Raw genomic sequence first — 18,733 nt, forward strand, 5'->3', positions numbered from 1 at the left:
GTCCATAATCATTTGAAATTGAGCCATCAGCACATCCTTGTACATGACATCTTTAAGTACGATGGGTTGGTTCAAACTTAAAAGTGCTTGGAAACAGGATTTCCTCTTACAAGTGTTTGCAAGGGGAATGGGATACACATGAATGTTTATATATATTTATATATAAAGTCAACAGGATCTAGGAGAGGTATTTTACTAATACATGTGCATTCTAGTTAATTACTTATGCTGCATCATAATCTTTTCTATTTGTTGAATTCAGAAACAAAGAAGGACATGAACTACCTTTAGGCAAGCTTTTCATATCAACATCATTTTCTGAGTTTTCATTTGAATTATCTTCATTTACAGTCTCATCTAAGACTTGTTCATCATCTGATCCAACATACTTTGTAACAACTGTAGGTTTCCTGCACAGACAGAAAAAAATCCATACTGTGACAAATATTCCATATTGTGGTACAGGTAAGCCTGGTTGGTACTTTGCAAGCAGAACACCATGCCAATTGGGGAAACCTGTGCCTTAATCAATTTAAAACATACAGCAGAATGCTCTGAGTTATTGTAATAAATAAGCTGCACAGCAGTTTTCTATGGAACTCTACCCTCTTAGGTGAATTAAGTAGATAGATGAATAAAGGATTATTTTTTTCACATGCTTACTATATGGTTTGGGGTTTTTTGGGGGGGTCAGATCAAGGTTTGATGTGTTTTTAAAAGGTATGTAGGAAGCCACACTTTTATTTGAAATGAAAAAGCCAAAACAAAACCCAATTGGATGTATGCTCAGAAATCTTATACATTGTTCCAATTTTAACAGGCAGCCCAAAGAGAACACACAGATATTAGCAAATGACAGCTCAGCCAAAAAGACACTTGCAAGGAAATATAGGAAGTGCAGAAAGAAATTAAAAAGCTGACTGTTTAATATGAAAACTGGTAGCCAAAATCTCACATAAAAATGATTCAGAACTGAACCCCTTAACATGAATGAATACGCTATGTCATGGCAGGAAAAAAAATATAAATCTGTAGAGCATAATTTTCTGTGGTTTGAAGGTAATATATAAACTACTGAAGTCAACGAAGGATGCTGTTTATCTCAGTATCAGGCACAGTGTAGTAAGTGCATGAGCGACAATACTTTTAATGATAGACAGGAAGTAAAAAAAACAGGACTACTGAAATGCTCTAAATAAAAAAGGCCATCAGAAGACTGAATTCAGAAGGGAGAAATTAAAGTCAAACACAAAACCAAACTTGCAAATATAGAATCAATCCAAACAGATAACAGAGAATGAAGAATGTCATTTAATTCCAACAGGCATGATACAATAAACAAACTTGGTTAACTGTAAGACTGAAAAGAGACACAGAACACTTTGTGAAGAACACTAAGAAGGAAGCTGCTCAAGCCCAGCACTTAGAAGAGCTCACCTATCTACACAGTACACTAGGATAATAAATAAATTTAAAAAAAAGAAAAAGAAAAAAAGAAAGGAAGAAAGAAAAGAAAAAGCATGAAGGACATAAGCAAAATGAGCAGAAATTTTACTAAACAAGCTTGATGCTATTTATTTTTCTTCTGTAGTTTCTAATTGGAGAACAGTTAACTCCAGACTTTTTTTTTCTTTTTTTTTTTTTATTCTCTTAATCAAAGGGAAAAAAGAAATAGAGCAGAGGTACAGTTTCTGCGCAGGACAACTTTTAGCACATTTTGGTTCTCTACCAATGAGGTACATAAAACTTTTCTCAGTATGCCCCAACTTACATTTCTGAAAGAATCCCACGTGTTGAAAGAGCAAAAGGAAAAGTAATAATTGTTTAAGCATCTGTCCTGAATAGTCATAAAATGTAGGATAATCTCCCTGTATTGTTGCAAATAAAAATTAAGCTTTATGATCTCAACCTCTGACCATGAAAAATCATTTGCATTTTAAATATGGTGTAATGCCTCTGTTTTACTAGAACTCTGCTAACTTAGTGGACTTCAAATGGTGTATTACTACCAGCATCTGGCACGGCACATAGACTTTTCCATACTTTCAGATGATAAAAAGTAATTTCTTCCTTTTCATTTTCCACACCAACCTTTTTGAACGTGACGATCCTAAGAATGTGACTCTTTCTGAAGAACTACCACCCTAAAAAATAAGGGAAAAAAAAGTTACATTTGTGATCAAGTCACCTGTAAACAAAACTAGCCTCTTACTGCATTCACTCGAGCACCACCAATGCATCTCAGAAGTCACCATCTCTTAAAAAAATTAAAAAAAAACGCAAAAGTTTTAACAAAAAGGGACACAATTTCAGCTGCCAAGTCAGTTCAGTTCAACTAAATCCAAGAGTTTCACGTAAGCAGTAAGACTCCACCGAGTCCTAATCCTTTTAAAAAATGACTTTTAAATACGTGTCACCAAACCCTAAACTGTAGTACAAGTTACTGGGATTTCTCACAGCACTGAAGTGTGGTAGTAGCTTACACAGCTCTATAATTTAAGTATCTACTGTTATCTGAGTAACACAGTCTAAGTGTAAAATAAGAGAGATCAACAATTTTAAGCAAAAAATAAAAATAAAAAATAAAAGGACCTGTTAATGAACATGTCCAACAGCAGAATTAAGGATAAAAGAACATAAATTGAATTTATTTAAAAAGAAAACCTTGCTTCAGAATATACACAGTCTGAATAAATTAAAACTCTGCTTTTCTTAGCAAAAATGCAATTGCATACTTGAAGTAAGTAGAACCTAACTCTCTAAAGTATGTCATGAAACATTCTACACAGGAATTATTGTACATTGGAGTAGCAATTAAACTTGAGTATTTCAATAATTTAACGGAGGAGATGAGGGAAAAATAAGATAGTTGGCACGCCCATATCACAGTTTCATTCCAAATTTTATATTTATTTTTAAATGTCTATTTTACAGCTGAAGTTTCTATTCAGCAGACGGGACATTTACTGTGTATGGTTCTGACAGTTTTCTTGAAGCACTTATTGTAAACAGCAATGTCTCCTATATATTAGCCATTCTGAACTAGTCACACAACTAAAATTCAAAAACATTTTTATTCCTACCTCTTCTCTGTTGTTCTCCATTGAGGCTGGACTTCTTTCAGGTTCTCTACTTTTACCTATGGGAAGAAAGGGAAAGAATCCACTGAACCTCAAGAAATATTAGCAGTTCTTCACACGCTATCTCATTTTTTATGCTTCATCAGCATGAATAAAGATGGTTGTGTGACTTTCACAGATCAACTTTTGTACAGCAGCAAAATAAAACTGACTTCATGGCTTAAATTTTACAGAAATCATTTTGAAATTACTTTCAGTTTTGTACAACAGGCTGAAAGAGAGCCTATATTGTTCCATGAATTTCAAGACATGAGAACGCAACTGTGTATGCAGGGATAATAGAGTGCTTTTTCTTAATCTGTATGAAGTTATTTAAGGATTTCTCTTACACATTTTAACACTAAAAATACAACATTAAATCTGGGATTATGGAGCTATACACAAAAATCAGGACATGACAGAGAATTCTCATTTCTTGATCCTAATAGCTGTGGAATATAAAAGCTAAAGACAGGTATCTTCTGACTATCTGCTTCATCCACCAGTCTGGGTGGTGGAAGGGAATGTTTTAGCTCAGTGGTTTAATGATATTTGCACGAAGTTGCTCAAAAGATATAGAAATAATATTTTAACAGATGTACTACTGAGAAACATGCAAGTGAAGCGATAGTATAATTACAGAATAAATATCATCATTTACAATTATAACATGAGACTGTTAGCATTGTAACTTCCTATTTCCTGACATACTATGCTTGGGGAAAATGCTAAACAATTCTATTTTACCTTAAAAAAAAAAATTAAATTACTAGAAAATTTCATGCTGAGTATTTGACTTAAAATTGAATTATATGGATAAATTTTAGCAAAAGTTATCCAGCCATTTCTGCATGCCAAGCTTTTGTCCCCTTTAAAAAAGGGAAATTTCCTCTCTGGAATATTATAGGCATTCCACCATACCAAGGACAGAACCTGAAATGTGGCAGAAGAGTTCGATTTCCTTTGGGGGTGGGACCCAGTCCACCTTCTGCTTGTGCCTCATTTTTGATCAACTACCAAATCTATGGAAAATACCACAGTTTGTACATGCTCAGTATGGATTGATTTGATTCTGGTAGATTAAACCTGTGCAGATTCTGCCTTTAGACTGCACGTGCGCTATTCCCAAAAGCAACTGAATGAACATGCTCCTCCATCTCACAGCTCTTGTATGTGACTGGACTGTACATGCGCCATCCCCACAGAATGACCAAGCATGCTGAATCCCCTCACAGCTCCTAGTGCTGACCAAACTGCACATGCTCCATCCACTCCAGGGCTATGAGAGCGCAGGATTTCCCCTGTGACTGCTGCTCCCAGGCAGAGGTTGGTCACTTGATACAAGAGCAGGAAGTCAGTCTCTCCTACGCTCTCTCAGTGATCCTCCTGCTGGCACCCACGCAATGTAGAGGAGAGAGACATCCAATATGAATGCAGAAGATAAAGAAACAACATAAGGCTGTAAAATCAAGTACTCAAAAATTAAGAAAAGCCAGAATTAAGGTTATCCGCGCAAGTTCACTTTACTTATCACTGCTACCACATAAGCATCACAGTACACTAAACTCCACATGACCAACTACTCAACAAGCAACTGTTACGTATTTCAATTGATCCGTGTGTGCATGTCATTGACATGTCCCAAATCATCTGAGCCACACAATCATCTTCATCATCATCTCTCCCCTTACAAAACCTACTAATTAACTTATCCTCCAAATTTTGGAAAACAATGACATCCATTAATATGTAAACCTGAATTGGCCCCAGTCATGCCTATCATTTATACACTGAAAGAGCAGTCAGTGGAGAAAAAAAGCAAAGCGTGAATAGGGTACTTCCCAGAGACATTATCATTATGCACAAAAAGCTAGGAAGTAAGCTTGCACGGTTAATTCTGGCATTTCCTAATATTGAAGTGTTTAATCCTTCACTTTTCAACTTTAATATGTTCTTTTTTTGGAAAAAAAAAAATTATCTAAAGCAATAATGAAGCATGTCTTCTATTAAGTAGTCAGTGTAGAATTACAGCATCGTAGAACGGCTTGGGTTGGAAAGGACACCAGGATCATCAAGTTCCAACCCCCCCCCCGCCACAGGTAGGGCCACCAACATCCAGATCCGGCACCAGACCAGGGTGCCCAGGGCCCCATCCAATCTGGCCTTGGACACCTCCAGGGACAGAGCATCCACAGCCTCACCGGGCAGCCTGTTTCAGCACCTCAGCACTCTCTCTGTGAAGAACTTCCCCCTGACATCCAACCTAAACCTTCCCTCCTTGAGCTCAAAACCATTCCCCCTTCTGCTGCTCACTATTACTCAAGTAAAAAGTTGATTCCCCTCCTTTTTATAATCCCCTTTTAGATACTGGCAGGCTGCAATGAGGCCTTCCCACAGCCTTCTCTTCTCCAAGCTAAACAAGCCCAGCTCACTCAGCCTGTCTTCATAAGGGAGGTGCTCCAGACCTCTGAGCATCTTCGTGACCCTCCTCTGGACCCTCTCCAACAGCTCCAAAACCTCTGTGTACCTCTGTTTCACAGTATGTTTGAATTTTGAGACAAGCAGCCAAATTCTACTTCATATCTACGCAGGATAAAGGGGAAAAAATCCAAAAAAAAGTATGCTACGTAGCAAAATCTCACTTGAAATGCATGCATCTACAGCAGTTCAATTTCTTATTCCATTTAAGAAATTATTTGTGTGCTACCTTCTCCTGTGTTAACAGTTCAGTCAGATGCTGACACATGGCAGACAGGACCACATGGCAGTACATTCTCAAGATAAACATCAAAAGAAAAACTGCACACCAGCAAACACACCTGTTTATTACTTACAACAACAGTTTAAAAATAAACTCCATACCACAGCCAACACACTCCCATTCTCCTGCACTCTATCATTTCAGTACAATTTTTAGCTCATGAAACAGCAGAGCCTGGAAAGTTGTGTACCTGTACCCAGGCAAATTTGGAAACAAATTGTATATGGCACTGTTATGAAAAATTTCTGCTTCTTATGAATGTAATCAAACTGTTTAAAATTTGTTACTTATTTTTCACTTATAAGTAAAAATTTCTAATGCCATATTTGATCTAGTCCAGCATGTTTTTTCACTTATTTTGTTTCTGAATGCTTCCAAATTAAATATAGACATATTTTTCAGATAATTATGAAAGCACAATCTCGATGCTTTCTGCCCCAACCACAAAAACTTTACTTCAGCAGAAGAAACGAGATACTGCCCTTACACATTCAGGAAAGATGAAAAAGAAACTCCCACCACAGGCAAATGCATGTATATTTGCCATCTCATGTTTCAGAGAAGGCAAATTACCAGCAGAATTAGCTTTATTCACATTTAAAAGCATAATTTTAACTGAAAGAAATGTTGTGTCAAAGGCTATATATATTTATCAAAATATAACTGCTCAGTTGAATCACACTGGGATTTTGTATGATTGCCCCAGAGAAGTGGGATACAATGAAATCACAACACAAAGATATGTGACTTCAGAATCACATCTACGTTTAAACTTAAAACGTAAAACGCCATTTTACCTATGCTTTTGGTTTTAGATGATGCTGGAGGAGAGTTTGTGTCCTCAGATTCCTCTGATGAGTGAGCCAAGAAGTCATGGAGTTTCTGCACCAATGTATTCAACTTGCTTTCACTGTCAAAATAAAAGTGAAACTTGAAGTTACGATAGGTCTCATGCTAATTTAGCATGCCTGAAAGAAGTGATGTTGAATTTCAATTAACACACATCTACAGGGAAAAGTTACTCATGACCTGAACACTTGATACTGCAAAGCAAATAAAAAACATACAATCTTATTAAATCTTATGCTAAGAACAAGCAAAAAACGTAACAAAAAAAAGTAGCCTTTTTGACACACACACAAAAAAAGCACTAATGACTCTTGTTAACAAAGACAATAAACATTTTAAGCTGGTTTTAGCTATGTGAACATGAGAGATCGACATGCTTACATGAAATTTATATTAAATCAACTACACATGTGTATATACACATATACATATAATGCATTCCACATTTTTTTTGTCAAATACAACCAAGCACAATCAGATCATTTCATGACCTCTTCGTACCAGTATTTCTAAGTACCTTATAAAGAGTGTTATGCTGGGAATTTTCTCCAGGAAGTTTTAGACACCAAGAATCATCAGTCTTGTTTCCTCTCTCATTACAGTAAAAAGGCAACAATTTTGCCCTGTGCTTTTGTTATAAAGACACACTTCTTCACAATTCGTACACATTCTATTCCCTTGCATTTTATGTCACCTACTTCACACTCATTTTTTGCACCTATAGTGTCCATAATTTCCTGAGACAAGTGCCTTTTCCTGGCTGCAGGTACCCTGAGTGAGACCCAAGGGCAGTCATGCCCTCAGACCCCGTTATCACAAGCTGCCACTCTCAGCTGTTTGTTGCTGCTTCCCTCCCGGACGCTATCAACTCCCAAAAATCTGCCAACTGATACGTCTGAGTCATCACACCTTATCTGCTATGAGATATGGTTTCTCTAAAACTGCTCAGCTTCGTTATCCTCTCCATAAGTTAACCCAATTAAAGGCTACAGACGTCTCTTCTTTTCACTTTTTCTTCCCCGTCTTCCCATTATTTTCAAACTTGTCTTTTGATAGCAACAGGAAATCCTGTTTTCTTGCCCTGTTCTACAGTTTGTAGTATCCTTTGAGCATTTATCAGAAGCTCAATCCTCTTGCTGTCACCATCTCCACTGTTTTCTGAACACATCAATAAACATCAACTCCCAACATTCAATTTAACTACTATTTATAAACAACTTCTCTATCTTTCTTGTTTTATTTTCTAAAATGCTGTTACTGAAACAAGTTATAATATCCTTGTTCTCCATATAAAGCATTCAGAACATTACGCATGTGTCTTTGCGACTAATAGCTTAGAACATGATCAGCTACCAACTATTGCCTCTTATCCTAACTAGCCTGTAAGTATCATTCCCAGAACAAAAATGTTCATGCTGACACACTAAAAGAATCTACAAACTAATACTAACATGCCTCCTCAGCTTGCTTTTCCTCTGGATTATTCAGCATTCTGTAGCATCAGCCTGTATTAAGGAGTAACAGATTAAACTTAGTAAGGGTTACCACACCTCAACCCAAAGGAATTGTGATTTACAGCAATGCCTTGCCTGCTTTTGTATAAAGCCTTCTACAGCAAAATCTGTATTCTTTCTAACATGTTGTCACAAACTGACACAACAAATAGATCACAACATTTAAAATGTGCACTAAAAAATGCACAGGAGTCTAAAACTTAAAAACATCTCAGAAGTAATATGCAAAGCAGCCTCCCTCTGCCATGAATCAAACATCTCTATGCTATTTCCTAGCCCTTTCAGGCTTCACCATCAGTCTAGAACTATTTGAACACAGTTTAGCCTAATTAGAACAAGAATGAAAGAAGAGATGTCCTACTATTATTGGTTTGGCCATGAACTTGATTTGTGACCTTGAGAAACTATCACCCGAGAATACAATTTCTCACCTAAATTCAGAGCAAGTTCTGTAACCTTAACCAGTAATGGCCTGGGATACCATTTATCCCAGTAAAGACTGAGATACAGTCTGTATTGTGAAAACTGCTATGACAAATGAACAAGGAGGGGGTACAGGGGAGTGGTGAAGTGTGGCCTCACCTAGCTAGACACAACACACTGAATTCACTCTTGCTGCTAATTACTGTCCCCTGTGCTTAACCCATCAACTTCATTAGCTAACGATCACTCTGTGCTTAATGAGTCAAATCACCTCAGACAAAATAAAATGCTAAACAACAGTCATCATTCACATTCAACTTGCTACACATTCACAGGATCACTGTGTTTCATGGCAGGAGAGGTGCTGAGAATTCATGGCCAGGATGTAGGGAAGAGCAGGGCTGCTCGTTCCAGCAGCAAACCCAGGTCATGTTGGATTACACTATAAAACTGTACTGGAAGAAACTTGTTATCGTCTTCTATTTACTCTCCCCTCAGACACCTTGAAAATGTAGGTAGAGAATGCTTCATCTATTGTCAAAATCTGGAAGAATGTTTTAGAACTATTTTTAAAAAACAAACAAATTAAAACATACAGGATCCCACCGCCTTTCAGACAAAGTAAGTCAGGTTGCAAATGGCTCTGGAAGTCAGCAATACAGGAGCACTTTCCAGCTCTTTATCCACCTCCCCCAGTTTGTTTATAAATATGCTTTTGCAAAATGTTTTGGTTTTAAGTTCTCAGCTGCCTTAAAGATTTCAAACAAATTCATTTTTAAACCATCTTTACAGTTGCTTCAAGTTAAATTATTTTTCACCTTGGCATTTCCAAAGTAATACTGCAGAATAACAACTATTAAGCAGACAAAACTAAACATACTTTAAAAAATAAAGAAAATTAAAACCAGATGTTCTTTAAAACCACCAGACTGTAGACAAACATCTTCTATTTCACACAGTCCCCCTATGTGATCGACAAACACAACAACCCACAGCAGAAGTTCGAATATTTTAATTAAGACAACGGGAAAAGGAAAATAGAGAAAAAGATTCTGTCTCCATCGGAACACAAGACTTGATGTTGATGACCACCACCCACACTACATGCATTTCCGTAACAGTGACAGTCCAGTCCTGCAGACTGCTCAGGCATTAGCAGCTGGAGCACACCAGGTCTGCTGCAGCACATCTTTCAGCTCAGTTCTACCCAGAAGAAATCTGTTTGTGCACTCCAAGGCCCTCTGTTATCAAACAAACGAACTCTTCAAAAATGAACTTATTTTAAATGCTAGTATAGGTGCACCCAAAGCTCTGACGGAGAAAAGAACATGACTTTTGAAAGCCTTCCTATTTCTAACACATTACTAACAAGAACATTTTTTAAAATAACTGTTTTATACTAAATAAAGCCAAAGCTGATGTCATTTAATTCAACATACAGTTCCAGAGCAGTTAGAAGGTATCCTTCTTTCCCCCCCGGCATGTAATTTGCCTTCACATTGCTAAAGTCTTGATATGATCAGGCCGGCATTCTGTCACCTGCAAACCTTCACAGATGTTTTTCATGATTATAAGGAAAAGTGTTAGGCTAAGCCTGATATAAGGATATATTGTGGTTGAACACACGTGAACGAAATGGCTCAAGACTTGTCAGACAGAGCAAAGGATGACAAAATCTAGGAAAGAATTTGTTCCCAAATCCTAAGTCAGCCTCTCTCAGAGAAAGTACATAACCAGAAAATAAAAGCAGGCTATCATTATACCTATGCCACACTCACAGTATAAGCAATTGTTTTAACCTACGCACAGAAACCAATCCAGATTACAAGTTGCCATTTCTTCTGCTGAGTCTAGACCTGCTCTCTAATCCAACTCACTGCTCCTTTGTAGAAATCTTTCTGCAAGCACAGGTGACAGTGGGTATTAATCACAGTCTCAGCTGGGGAGGTTTCTAAACTTTAGTAGTAGCAATACGATACCTGAACTTGCAACAGCAAAATTAGAGTTGGTCAGGTAAGTGACACTAAGAACCAGGGAAGCACTGAGGCTAGAAGGGAGATCCCTTCCAGCTCTGGAGATCCCCCAGTGAGACTTCTAGCACAAGCAGGGTCAGCTACAGCAGCTGCCAGAAACACGGCCAGCAGGGCCTGAGCACCTCCACTGCTGGGGCCTGCACAGCCTCTCTGCACAACCTGTTCCAGTGCTTGGCCATTCTCACAGTAAAACAATTTTCCTGTGCTCAGATGGCATCATATTACACTGAACTTATTAGATACAGCCAGAAAGCACCTGAATACTGAAGCTCTGACTGAAAAGAGAGCAGACCTCTAGCACTTCATTGAACTTGAAGACACTATGGTTAAGGCTTCATTAACATGGACTCACTCTTTTCATGTTGGTTAGAATTGTCCTTGGTCCACAGGGCTCAATCAAGTAATACCTAATAGAGTTCAAGACATTTGATGATAAGGATTAAGTAACTTTGGAGGATAAGCACAGCACAAGAGGTTCAGACAAGTAAACAGAATTAGTTCTCTCCAGACACACAGGGGGAATGGTTCGAAATCACTAAGAGACCCTTTATTACATTCAAGGAAGATTACACAATTTCTTTTTTCTTGAGATGGCATCCAAACAACTGTAACCGGATTTGGCTGAGTTACCATGCTTCCCTGGAAAGTGAAGGGTCTTTTCTGTTTGGTTCTTGGTTTGGTTTTTTTTTACATCTTCATTTTTAGTGGGCTTGAACACTATACGGAAGTCTGCAATTTCAATGGTAAAATGTCCTGCAAACTTAAAAACACTGAAGTCAACCATCTGAAAATCTAAATACCTCAGGTATTTTCACCTGACACACTGTGTATTTTCATACATTAATTCAGAAAAGGAAGCTGAAATTAGCATATACATGGCCTATAAGACAAAGTACTGTCACAGAAGCTGAAGTGCTTTGCTTGAAGGGACAGAAAGGCTCCATACAATGGTATTTCGTCTCTAATTCTAAAACTAACTTCCCTTTTGTTCCATCTGTCTTCCACTTTCTGAAGTTTGTAAAAGATTCTCAATGAGACATCATCCATCACAAACGCTAAGAATTAAAGCATGTTCCTTACAGTTTCCCAGGTAGTACCAATCAGACTTGTTATCCAGTTTTCAGTGTTACAGTCCTGCTGAAGCACAGTTCTTTTATTTTCCAAAATAGCCATCTCAGATTGCCCCACTAACAATGTTGAATTTATTGCCAGAACTGTTGTTCTGCTTTACATGGCAACTCTATCTGCCCAATACAGCTTCTAGCATTAGATGTATTAAGAAAGAAAATTCTACAGCCATGCAGCTTGCAGATAAATAAACTGCCCTTCCTGAACAGCACTGAAGTTGACTCTGGGCAACAACCTGTGAAATGAAGGTTGTTTTTTTTTTTTTTTTTCTCCATGGTTCCACTCCTTTTCTTAAAAAATACTAATACTAAAAATTCACATCAATCAATCCTCCATCTGTCTTGCAAAAACCTGTTTGTGGCTAGACATTACTAAAAAATTCTGACAGCTTAGTACCATCCTTTAGTAAATTAGAGAACTTTACCTACTTACTATCTTTCTTAAGTCAATATTAAGTATCTTTTTAAGTCAATATTAAGTCTCCCATTATATTTGTCAGTGAATTTTGACAATTTTGTCTTTTCCCTCCTGACTCACCACCAGAACTTGCAACACCGACCCATCCATGAATCAATTCATATTTCCAAATCAGCTGCAGGCACAAACTCCAGTGATACGAAATGGGATTTCACGAGGGTCAGCAGTATCCCTAGGCCTCCCTGTTTATAAAAGGCCTATCCAGTGATCCCATCTAAAAACATCATTTGTCCCAAACATGTGTTCTCATGGTGAACACAGCGTGTTAGTATTATCTTCTGTTCAGGTATTTTCTTTTGGTGAGTTATATACAAGTAAAAAGCATCGACCTTTACTCCCTCCATTACAGATGTTGCAAGTGCACACAGAATCTGTAATGAAAATGGGAATTTCAAGTTTCAGTAATGCTAGGGCCATTCCTTTCTCACACCATATTATCTCACAGGAGAAGAAGAGACCTCTACTTAAGCCCTACAGAAACCATAACAAAAAGTATACAAAACCGTAAGTGACAGTACTACACAGAAACAGAAGCAACACAGTCACTGCAGTAAGACTCTCTGGGAGGAATTTCACTTCTGTGTGAACACATTGGCTCAAGGGCACATCTGGCACAGAAGGTGACAGTCAGCCTAAAGTTTTGACTATTTCCTCAAGAAGAGCAAAGAATCTGCTTACACCCATTTCACATGACTGCGTGACAGCCTGCTAACTCACACTGTACCTTCAGATAATATGGACAATTGCTATTGACTTATTTCCTGTTAGATTATTATGGCATTAAATAACATACCTCATACAATCCTGAAATATAACTCACACAGAACAAAGAAATCCAAGTGATTCAAAAACACAGAACCCATACTGCACATTGGGAAGACTGAAGCATAAAAAGTTAACCTAAAAATTAGTTCACCACCTTAAAACAATAGGTAATGTTGGAACACCACCTCCAGGATGGTCCAAGATTCAAAATTTGTTTTCTTTTGCTGTTGTGCTTATTCACTTCACTGTACAAAACAACTGGTAGGAACAGACAGGGTCATTGCAACAAAGATTCCTCCATTTTAAAAAGAAAAAAAAAGCAAGTTTTACATGAAACTTTTGTCCAGAGATCTCGATAAGCGAACAAGCAGGGAGATGGTGCAAGGTGACAGAAAGGCAGCAGCTGGCAGGCCAGCAGGGCTCACTGGAAATGAGAGCAAAGAATGCTGTGTGTATAAGCAAAGAAACGTGCCTGCATGTGTGTGCAAACAAGTGGAGTGAGAGCACCTCTGCCTCTGTTCCAATGCATTAATACACCAGGAACACATTCATGGGGCTTTTCTCTTCTCTCTCATTCTCTCTAGTATTAGCAGAACTTAACTGATAAAATAAGAGAAAAGCTCCTGCAATCAATGTGTTCATCAGCTCATAACCCTGAAACCACAGCACCAAATAACATAATGCTTGGTTTCTAGCACAGAACTTTTCCCACACATTTAAAAAAAGCTCAAGATGAGCTCAGTGTGGAACAGGATCATCAAAAACACCTGCACTGACTGAGAACTGAGATAATGAACAGAATAAAAGTTTGGAGCACCAAAAAATACTATGTGCACCTACCTAAAAGTTGTTTGTCATAGGGCCTACTTACTACATGGACGTTCAACCCAGAGATTACGTACAATCTCAAATCTGCCTTGTATATACTTTCTCAACTTCAAGCATACAGGTGAAACTCTTGAAGTAATCCAATTTACCTTTCCCTCTGCAGGTAAAGGTATTACCTTCTGTATCACCTGAATTCTACTGAATAGTATACTAAAGCAGTCTTTTTGCATTAATTCTTGTGCTATAATAACACAAGAATATTTAAGCAAAATCTTTATGTTATACAGAAGTCAAACTCCACTCTTGCTTTTCAAGGACTGAAGATGAAAGAAGAAAATCCCCTCCATTTGTATTTCAGTCCACAAATAAAATAATCCAACGAAAACTTGGTTTAAACTGTCAAAGTGCTGTTAAGGAGTGAGAGACGGGCAACCCTTGTTTTACAGCACGATGTGTGCAGAAGAAATTGGTAGCTGTTGGGAAGTCATGCAGCAAATAATGTGTGTTTGTAGTGCTTACGGCTTGCGTCTAGTATGTGATCAACACCAGTAACAACAACACTATTTATTTTGTTGTTAGAATCCATGTACATACATTGTTTCCTCTGAAATTTTAAGGCTTTGAAATCAAGCAGTACAAAAGAGAAAAAAAAAAAAAAAGCTTGCCAGCCTCTTAACTTCTGTCCGAAACTCAGTGGTAATCGTTGAACCACTCAAGGGAAGTCCAAAACCAGGGGTGAAGATACACAAATACAACCTCAGAAGAAACTTGGAGGCTCAGTACCTAAGACGGCACGCTGCTCCTCTTTCTTGGTATTTTCTTTGATGCTGAAGTCAGACGCAACATTTTTGAGGGTTCAGAAACAATGCTTTATTGTTTATGAGCTGCCTCAGGCATGTGGAATATTTGTGTGTGACTGACAGCGCTGATCAGACCCTTCAGCGTAACTACGAACTGAAAACATCCAAGCCCAACTCTGCATTAACGCTTTAACATGGCGCCTGGCGGCACCGGCTCGGTTTATACCAGCTTATTTACTTTACACAGCTGAACGGGAACGGTCCATCCCCATCACCGCGGCGGGATCCGCCCCTCAACGAGAGCGGGACGCGCCCGCGAAGGGCCCTGCGGCGCGGGAACGAAGCGGGCAAAGTACTACGAACGCACACGTGGGGCGGGGGCTGACAGCCGCAGGGCACGTCGTCGCGGCGCCCACCGGCCGGGCCACGGGGCGCTGCCTCGGGGCGAGGGGCAGAACGGGACGGCCCCGCTCCCCGCGCCGCGCCCGACGACGAGTGCCGCGTGCGGCGGCTACCAGACGAGCGCCCGCCGCCGGCCCGCGCCCGGCCGCCTCCGCCGCCGTCCCCTCCCCCTGCGCTCCCCGCTCGGCCTCCCGCCGCCATCCCCTCCCCCAGCCCGGCCTCCGCCAGCCCCGCCGCCTCGGACCCGGCCCGGCCCCGCCCCAGCCGAGCCGCGGGCCGAGTCGGGCCGGGCGGTGGCGCCGCCGAGGTCGGCCGACGGGAACGGCCGCGCACGCGGCGGGAGCGGTACGCGCCACCGGCTGTCTCCTCGCCTCAGCGGGGCCGGCGCGGGCCGCCGCCCGGCGCCCTGGCGGGGGAAGGGCTCCAGAGCGTACCTCATGGGCTCTGCGGTCATGTCTCCGCTGCCGCTGGTCGGTGCGGCCGGGTCAGGCCGGGACCGCGCTCAGGCGCTGAAAGGAGACAAAGCCGTTATTGCCGCCATCGCCGCCATCTTGTCGGAGAGAGGATGAGGGAGACCTGCCTCCTGCCGCCTTCCTCTTTCGCCGACTCCCATTGGCTCCTTGCCGCCCCCAGCGATTTTCTAATTGGGCCGCTCCGACGGGGGCTGTTGCTAGGGTCGTTTACGTCACGGTCCCGGCCTCCCCCGCTCTGATTGGCTGAGGGGAGGGTTACATCAGCGGGGGGGAGGGGGCTGACGTCATGCACCAAGTCCCATGACATCATTTCAAAACAAAGTGCACTGATGAGTTTGACCGGCAGGGGGCTCCACCACCGGTGCCTCGGTGCGACCGGCCCTGGGAGCCACGTGCCCACGCAGAAGGGACGTCGTGACAGGAGATGCAGGGCCCCACCTACAGAGAGCCTTGCCCTCAGCCCAGTCCCTCTTCCTCCACGCCACTTCTTCAGAGCACAGCAGGGAGGGCTTTTTCCCCAGCCCAAGTCATCCTTATTCTGTGATTTTATTCTAGGATTCCATGACAGCAAGGTATAATAATGCACCCTAATAACCAAGGTGGACCTTGTTGAGCAGCACACAAGATGTCCGCCTACCTAGAGCCTGACTTAAGCCCAGCATTTACACATTTTTTTAAAAACGGTTCTTCAGGTAAAGAAGCACAGTGATCGTTCCTTACTGGCAGCATCATGTAAGATTTTGGTACACCAAGACCACTTCCCCGCTTCTACCAGCGGTCCCCATGTTCCTGTCAGGTGTTAAAATCCACATGAACAGCAGAGGACTGGGAGACATTGCTGCTCAGAGGGGAAGCAGCAACGTGCTCCCATGAGAATGCTGCCAACCTGCAGTGCCTAGAGCAGCCCAGCACCTGCATCTCTCCACATGGCCAAAAGAGAAGGCATTACCAATGCTAAGTCCAGCATGGGGTAGAATTAGAAACAGTTATATTTTAAGAAGTGACTAATTGTCATCTGTCTTCAAAAACTAAGATTTTCTTCCACTCACCTAGGTTCCTAACACAACATGCAAAATGAGGAAAGAAACATTAAGTGGAAGCCTTGCCAACTGAAATATAACCTCTCCTTAGCACGTATTTCATTCTAAAAGGCAAATGCAATGAAATAAACAGCATTTTCAAACTTCAGAACATGCACACCTACAAATCTCATAAATTCTACGAACAAGTCTAGAATTTGCTTTAAAACTTAGCTTTTTAGCCAAGAATTGCACCCTGCATTTACTGAATTTTATTACCAGCAAAAAGCTGATTTAATAGATTTTGTTCCTAGATTCTATCTCACAGTCAAAGCTGCAGTTCTCAATGACCAAACCATCACTTGCTTTTATCTTGTTATTAGGAGAAATAAATCAGTGCTAATTCTGACTGCAACGAATTCCATTAATGAATACAAAAAGCCATCTTAATTTGTTGCCACCCAACAGGTATAGTAAACTGGAAGCACCACCTATTCTTAGCTGTGCATTAGTAGTTCAATTGTGTGATTAAAAGTAAGACAAAAGGTTTTTTTTTTTTTTTCAAGGGATTGAGCCCGCTTTATGGCAGAGTCTACATTAGAAGTACATAGTAAAAAGATAAAGTAATACCCATATTCTTGGGAAATGGCAAGAGGTATTTTTTAAAAATAATTTTGTCCTGAATTCACAGCTTATAACTAAAGATATACATTAGGAAGAAATCACATTGTGAAGAAAGGGCAATATAAAGCAACAAATCTCCCAACAATTACTCCAGAAGACAATACCTGACCCTAATCACCAGTTGCAGGAGCACACCAAAATCCACATATGGGCAGGTATTGTGTACACCTCTACAAAAAACATTCTGCACATCCAGCATACCTACAGCCAAGCTCACCCTTGATACAGGACCACTTCCCCCAAGGCTCTAGTAGGCATTGCTGATCCAATATACTTGAAAGAATAAAGATTCAGAGCTAGTTAGTAAGAGAAATAAAGGACTACAGTTGAATCTTATCACTGTCTGATTTCTGTCATAAGAGCAGTAATTAGTATTCTTAAGTAGATACTACCCTACTTTAAAAAAATAGCTAAAGACACGTATAATTATCAATTATTTTAATAAGTGTATGTGCTCCTGACCTAGAAATACCAAGTACGTATACATTTTTTTTTTTCAGATTATTCTACATAATAAAAGTAGTACAGTTAAACCAGAACGAGACAACACTGTTTAAATTAATTTTATAGGAATGGTCAAGACCTGAGCTTTTAGGTAGAGTAGGTAATGTGCAATGAAACTCATTCTTTGTTTATCAGAAGATAAGTATGGTAAGAAATGAAAACATGGACTGGAGCATCTGTTACAAGGAAAGGCAGAGGGAGCTGAGCTTGTTCACCCTGGAGAAGACAGAAGGGATCTGGATCAATGCATACAAAATATTACTTAAGTATACCACAGATCCTTCTCAAAAGCAGCAACCTTCAGAGATAGCCACATAATCAAACTGCACAATCCATTTGCAACTATGAACTCTACCATTTCCTCCTTATTATAATAAGTGTTCTCCAAAAGGTGAGCTATTTCTGAGCTATTTAAATCACGTGCTTCATAAAGAAGTTGGCCTCAAACTCTCAGTTTTCACGTTCCAGTTTGAGATTCTCATGCACTGCACCCTCTGCTTTTGTGGAGGCCTAGAACTGCATTATGCTAACCAGTCAGGAGAGATGCATATGCATATAGCTAACTATTAGCTCAACTACTCTACAAGCCAAATAAGTTTCTTCTAGGACTACATACTCTCTAGATCTTCTACGGATCTGTGGAAGCACTCAGTCTTCTACTCAATGATCACACTTCACCCTTTCTCCACATGCTTCATTTTATGCCTAGAGAGGAGAAAAACTGGGGGAAAAAAGGCAAGCATTATTTTAATTCCATGTGCCAACATGGAAAGAGAAGAAAATCCGTAACTCTTAGAAGTATATCACCTTAAATGCAAGGCCAACATGTCCCCAGCATCCACCAATACAACACAGTTGTTTAATGTTGACCCATAAGATTAAATGCTTTTGAGAGGGACGGAATAAACACAACATTTAAAAAAATCTGAGAGCTTCAATAGAAAACATTATTTC

The 18,733-nt window shown here is 40.0% G+C and overlaps 1 protein-coding gene across 6 annotated transcripts in view; it reads right to left on the reverse strand.

Annotated features, from left to right (window-relative positions):
• Positions 1-15,659, reverse strand: part of ATRX (ATRX, chromatin remodeler) — a 77,516-nt gene extending 61,857 nt beyond the window's left edge. For 2 of the 6 annotated variants that reach the window (XM_004940797.5, XM_420305.8), the window contains exons 1-5: positions 15,534-15,659; positions 6,678-6,790; positions 3,084-3,139; positions 2,092-2,144; positions 286-410 (exon numbers count right to left, since the gene is read on the reverse strand). In XM_004940797.5, the coding sequence (XP_004940854.2) occupies positions 286-410; positions 2,092-2,144; positions 3,084-3,139; positions 6,678-6,790; positions 15,534-15,553 (367 nt within the window). In that variant the 5' untranslated portion in view covers positions 15,554-15,659. Of the gene's footprint in view, positions 1-285; positions 411-2,091; positions 2,145-3,083; positions 3,140-4,368; positions 4,506-6,677; positions 6,791-7,246 lie in introns of all 6 variants that reach the window. The other 4 variants (XM_046940500.1, XM_015278593.4, XM_046940501.1 and 1 more) reach the window with 4 other exon arrangements.
• Between the last annotated feature and the right edge of the window lie 3,074 nt (positions 15,660-18,733).

This window comes from Gallus gallus, chromosome 4, assembly GCF_016699485.2.
Source record: "Gallus gallus isolate bGalGal1 chromosome 4, bGalGal1.mat.broiler.GRCg7b, whole genome shotgun sequence".
NCBI classification, from domain to species: Eukaryota; Metazoa; Chordata; class Aves; order Galliformes; family Phasianidae; genus Gallus; species Gallus gallus.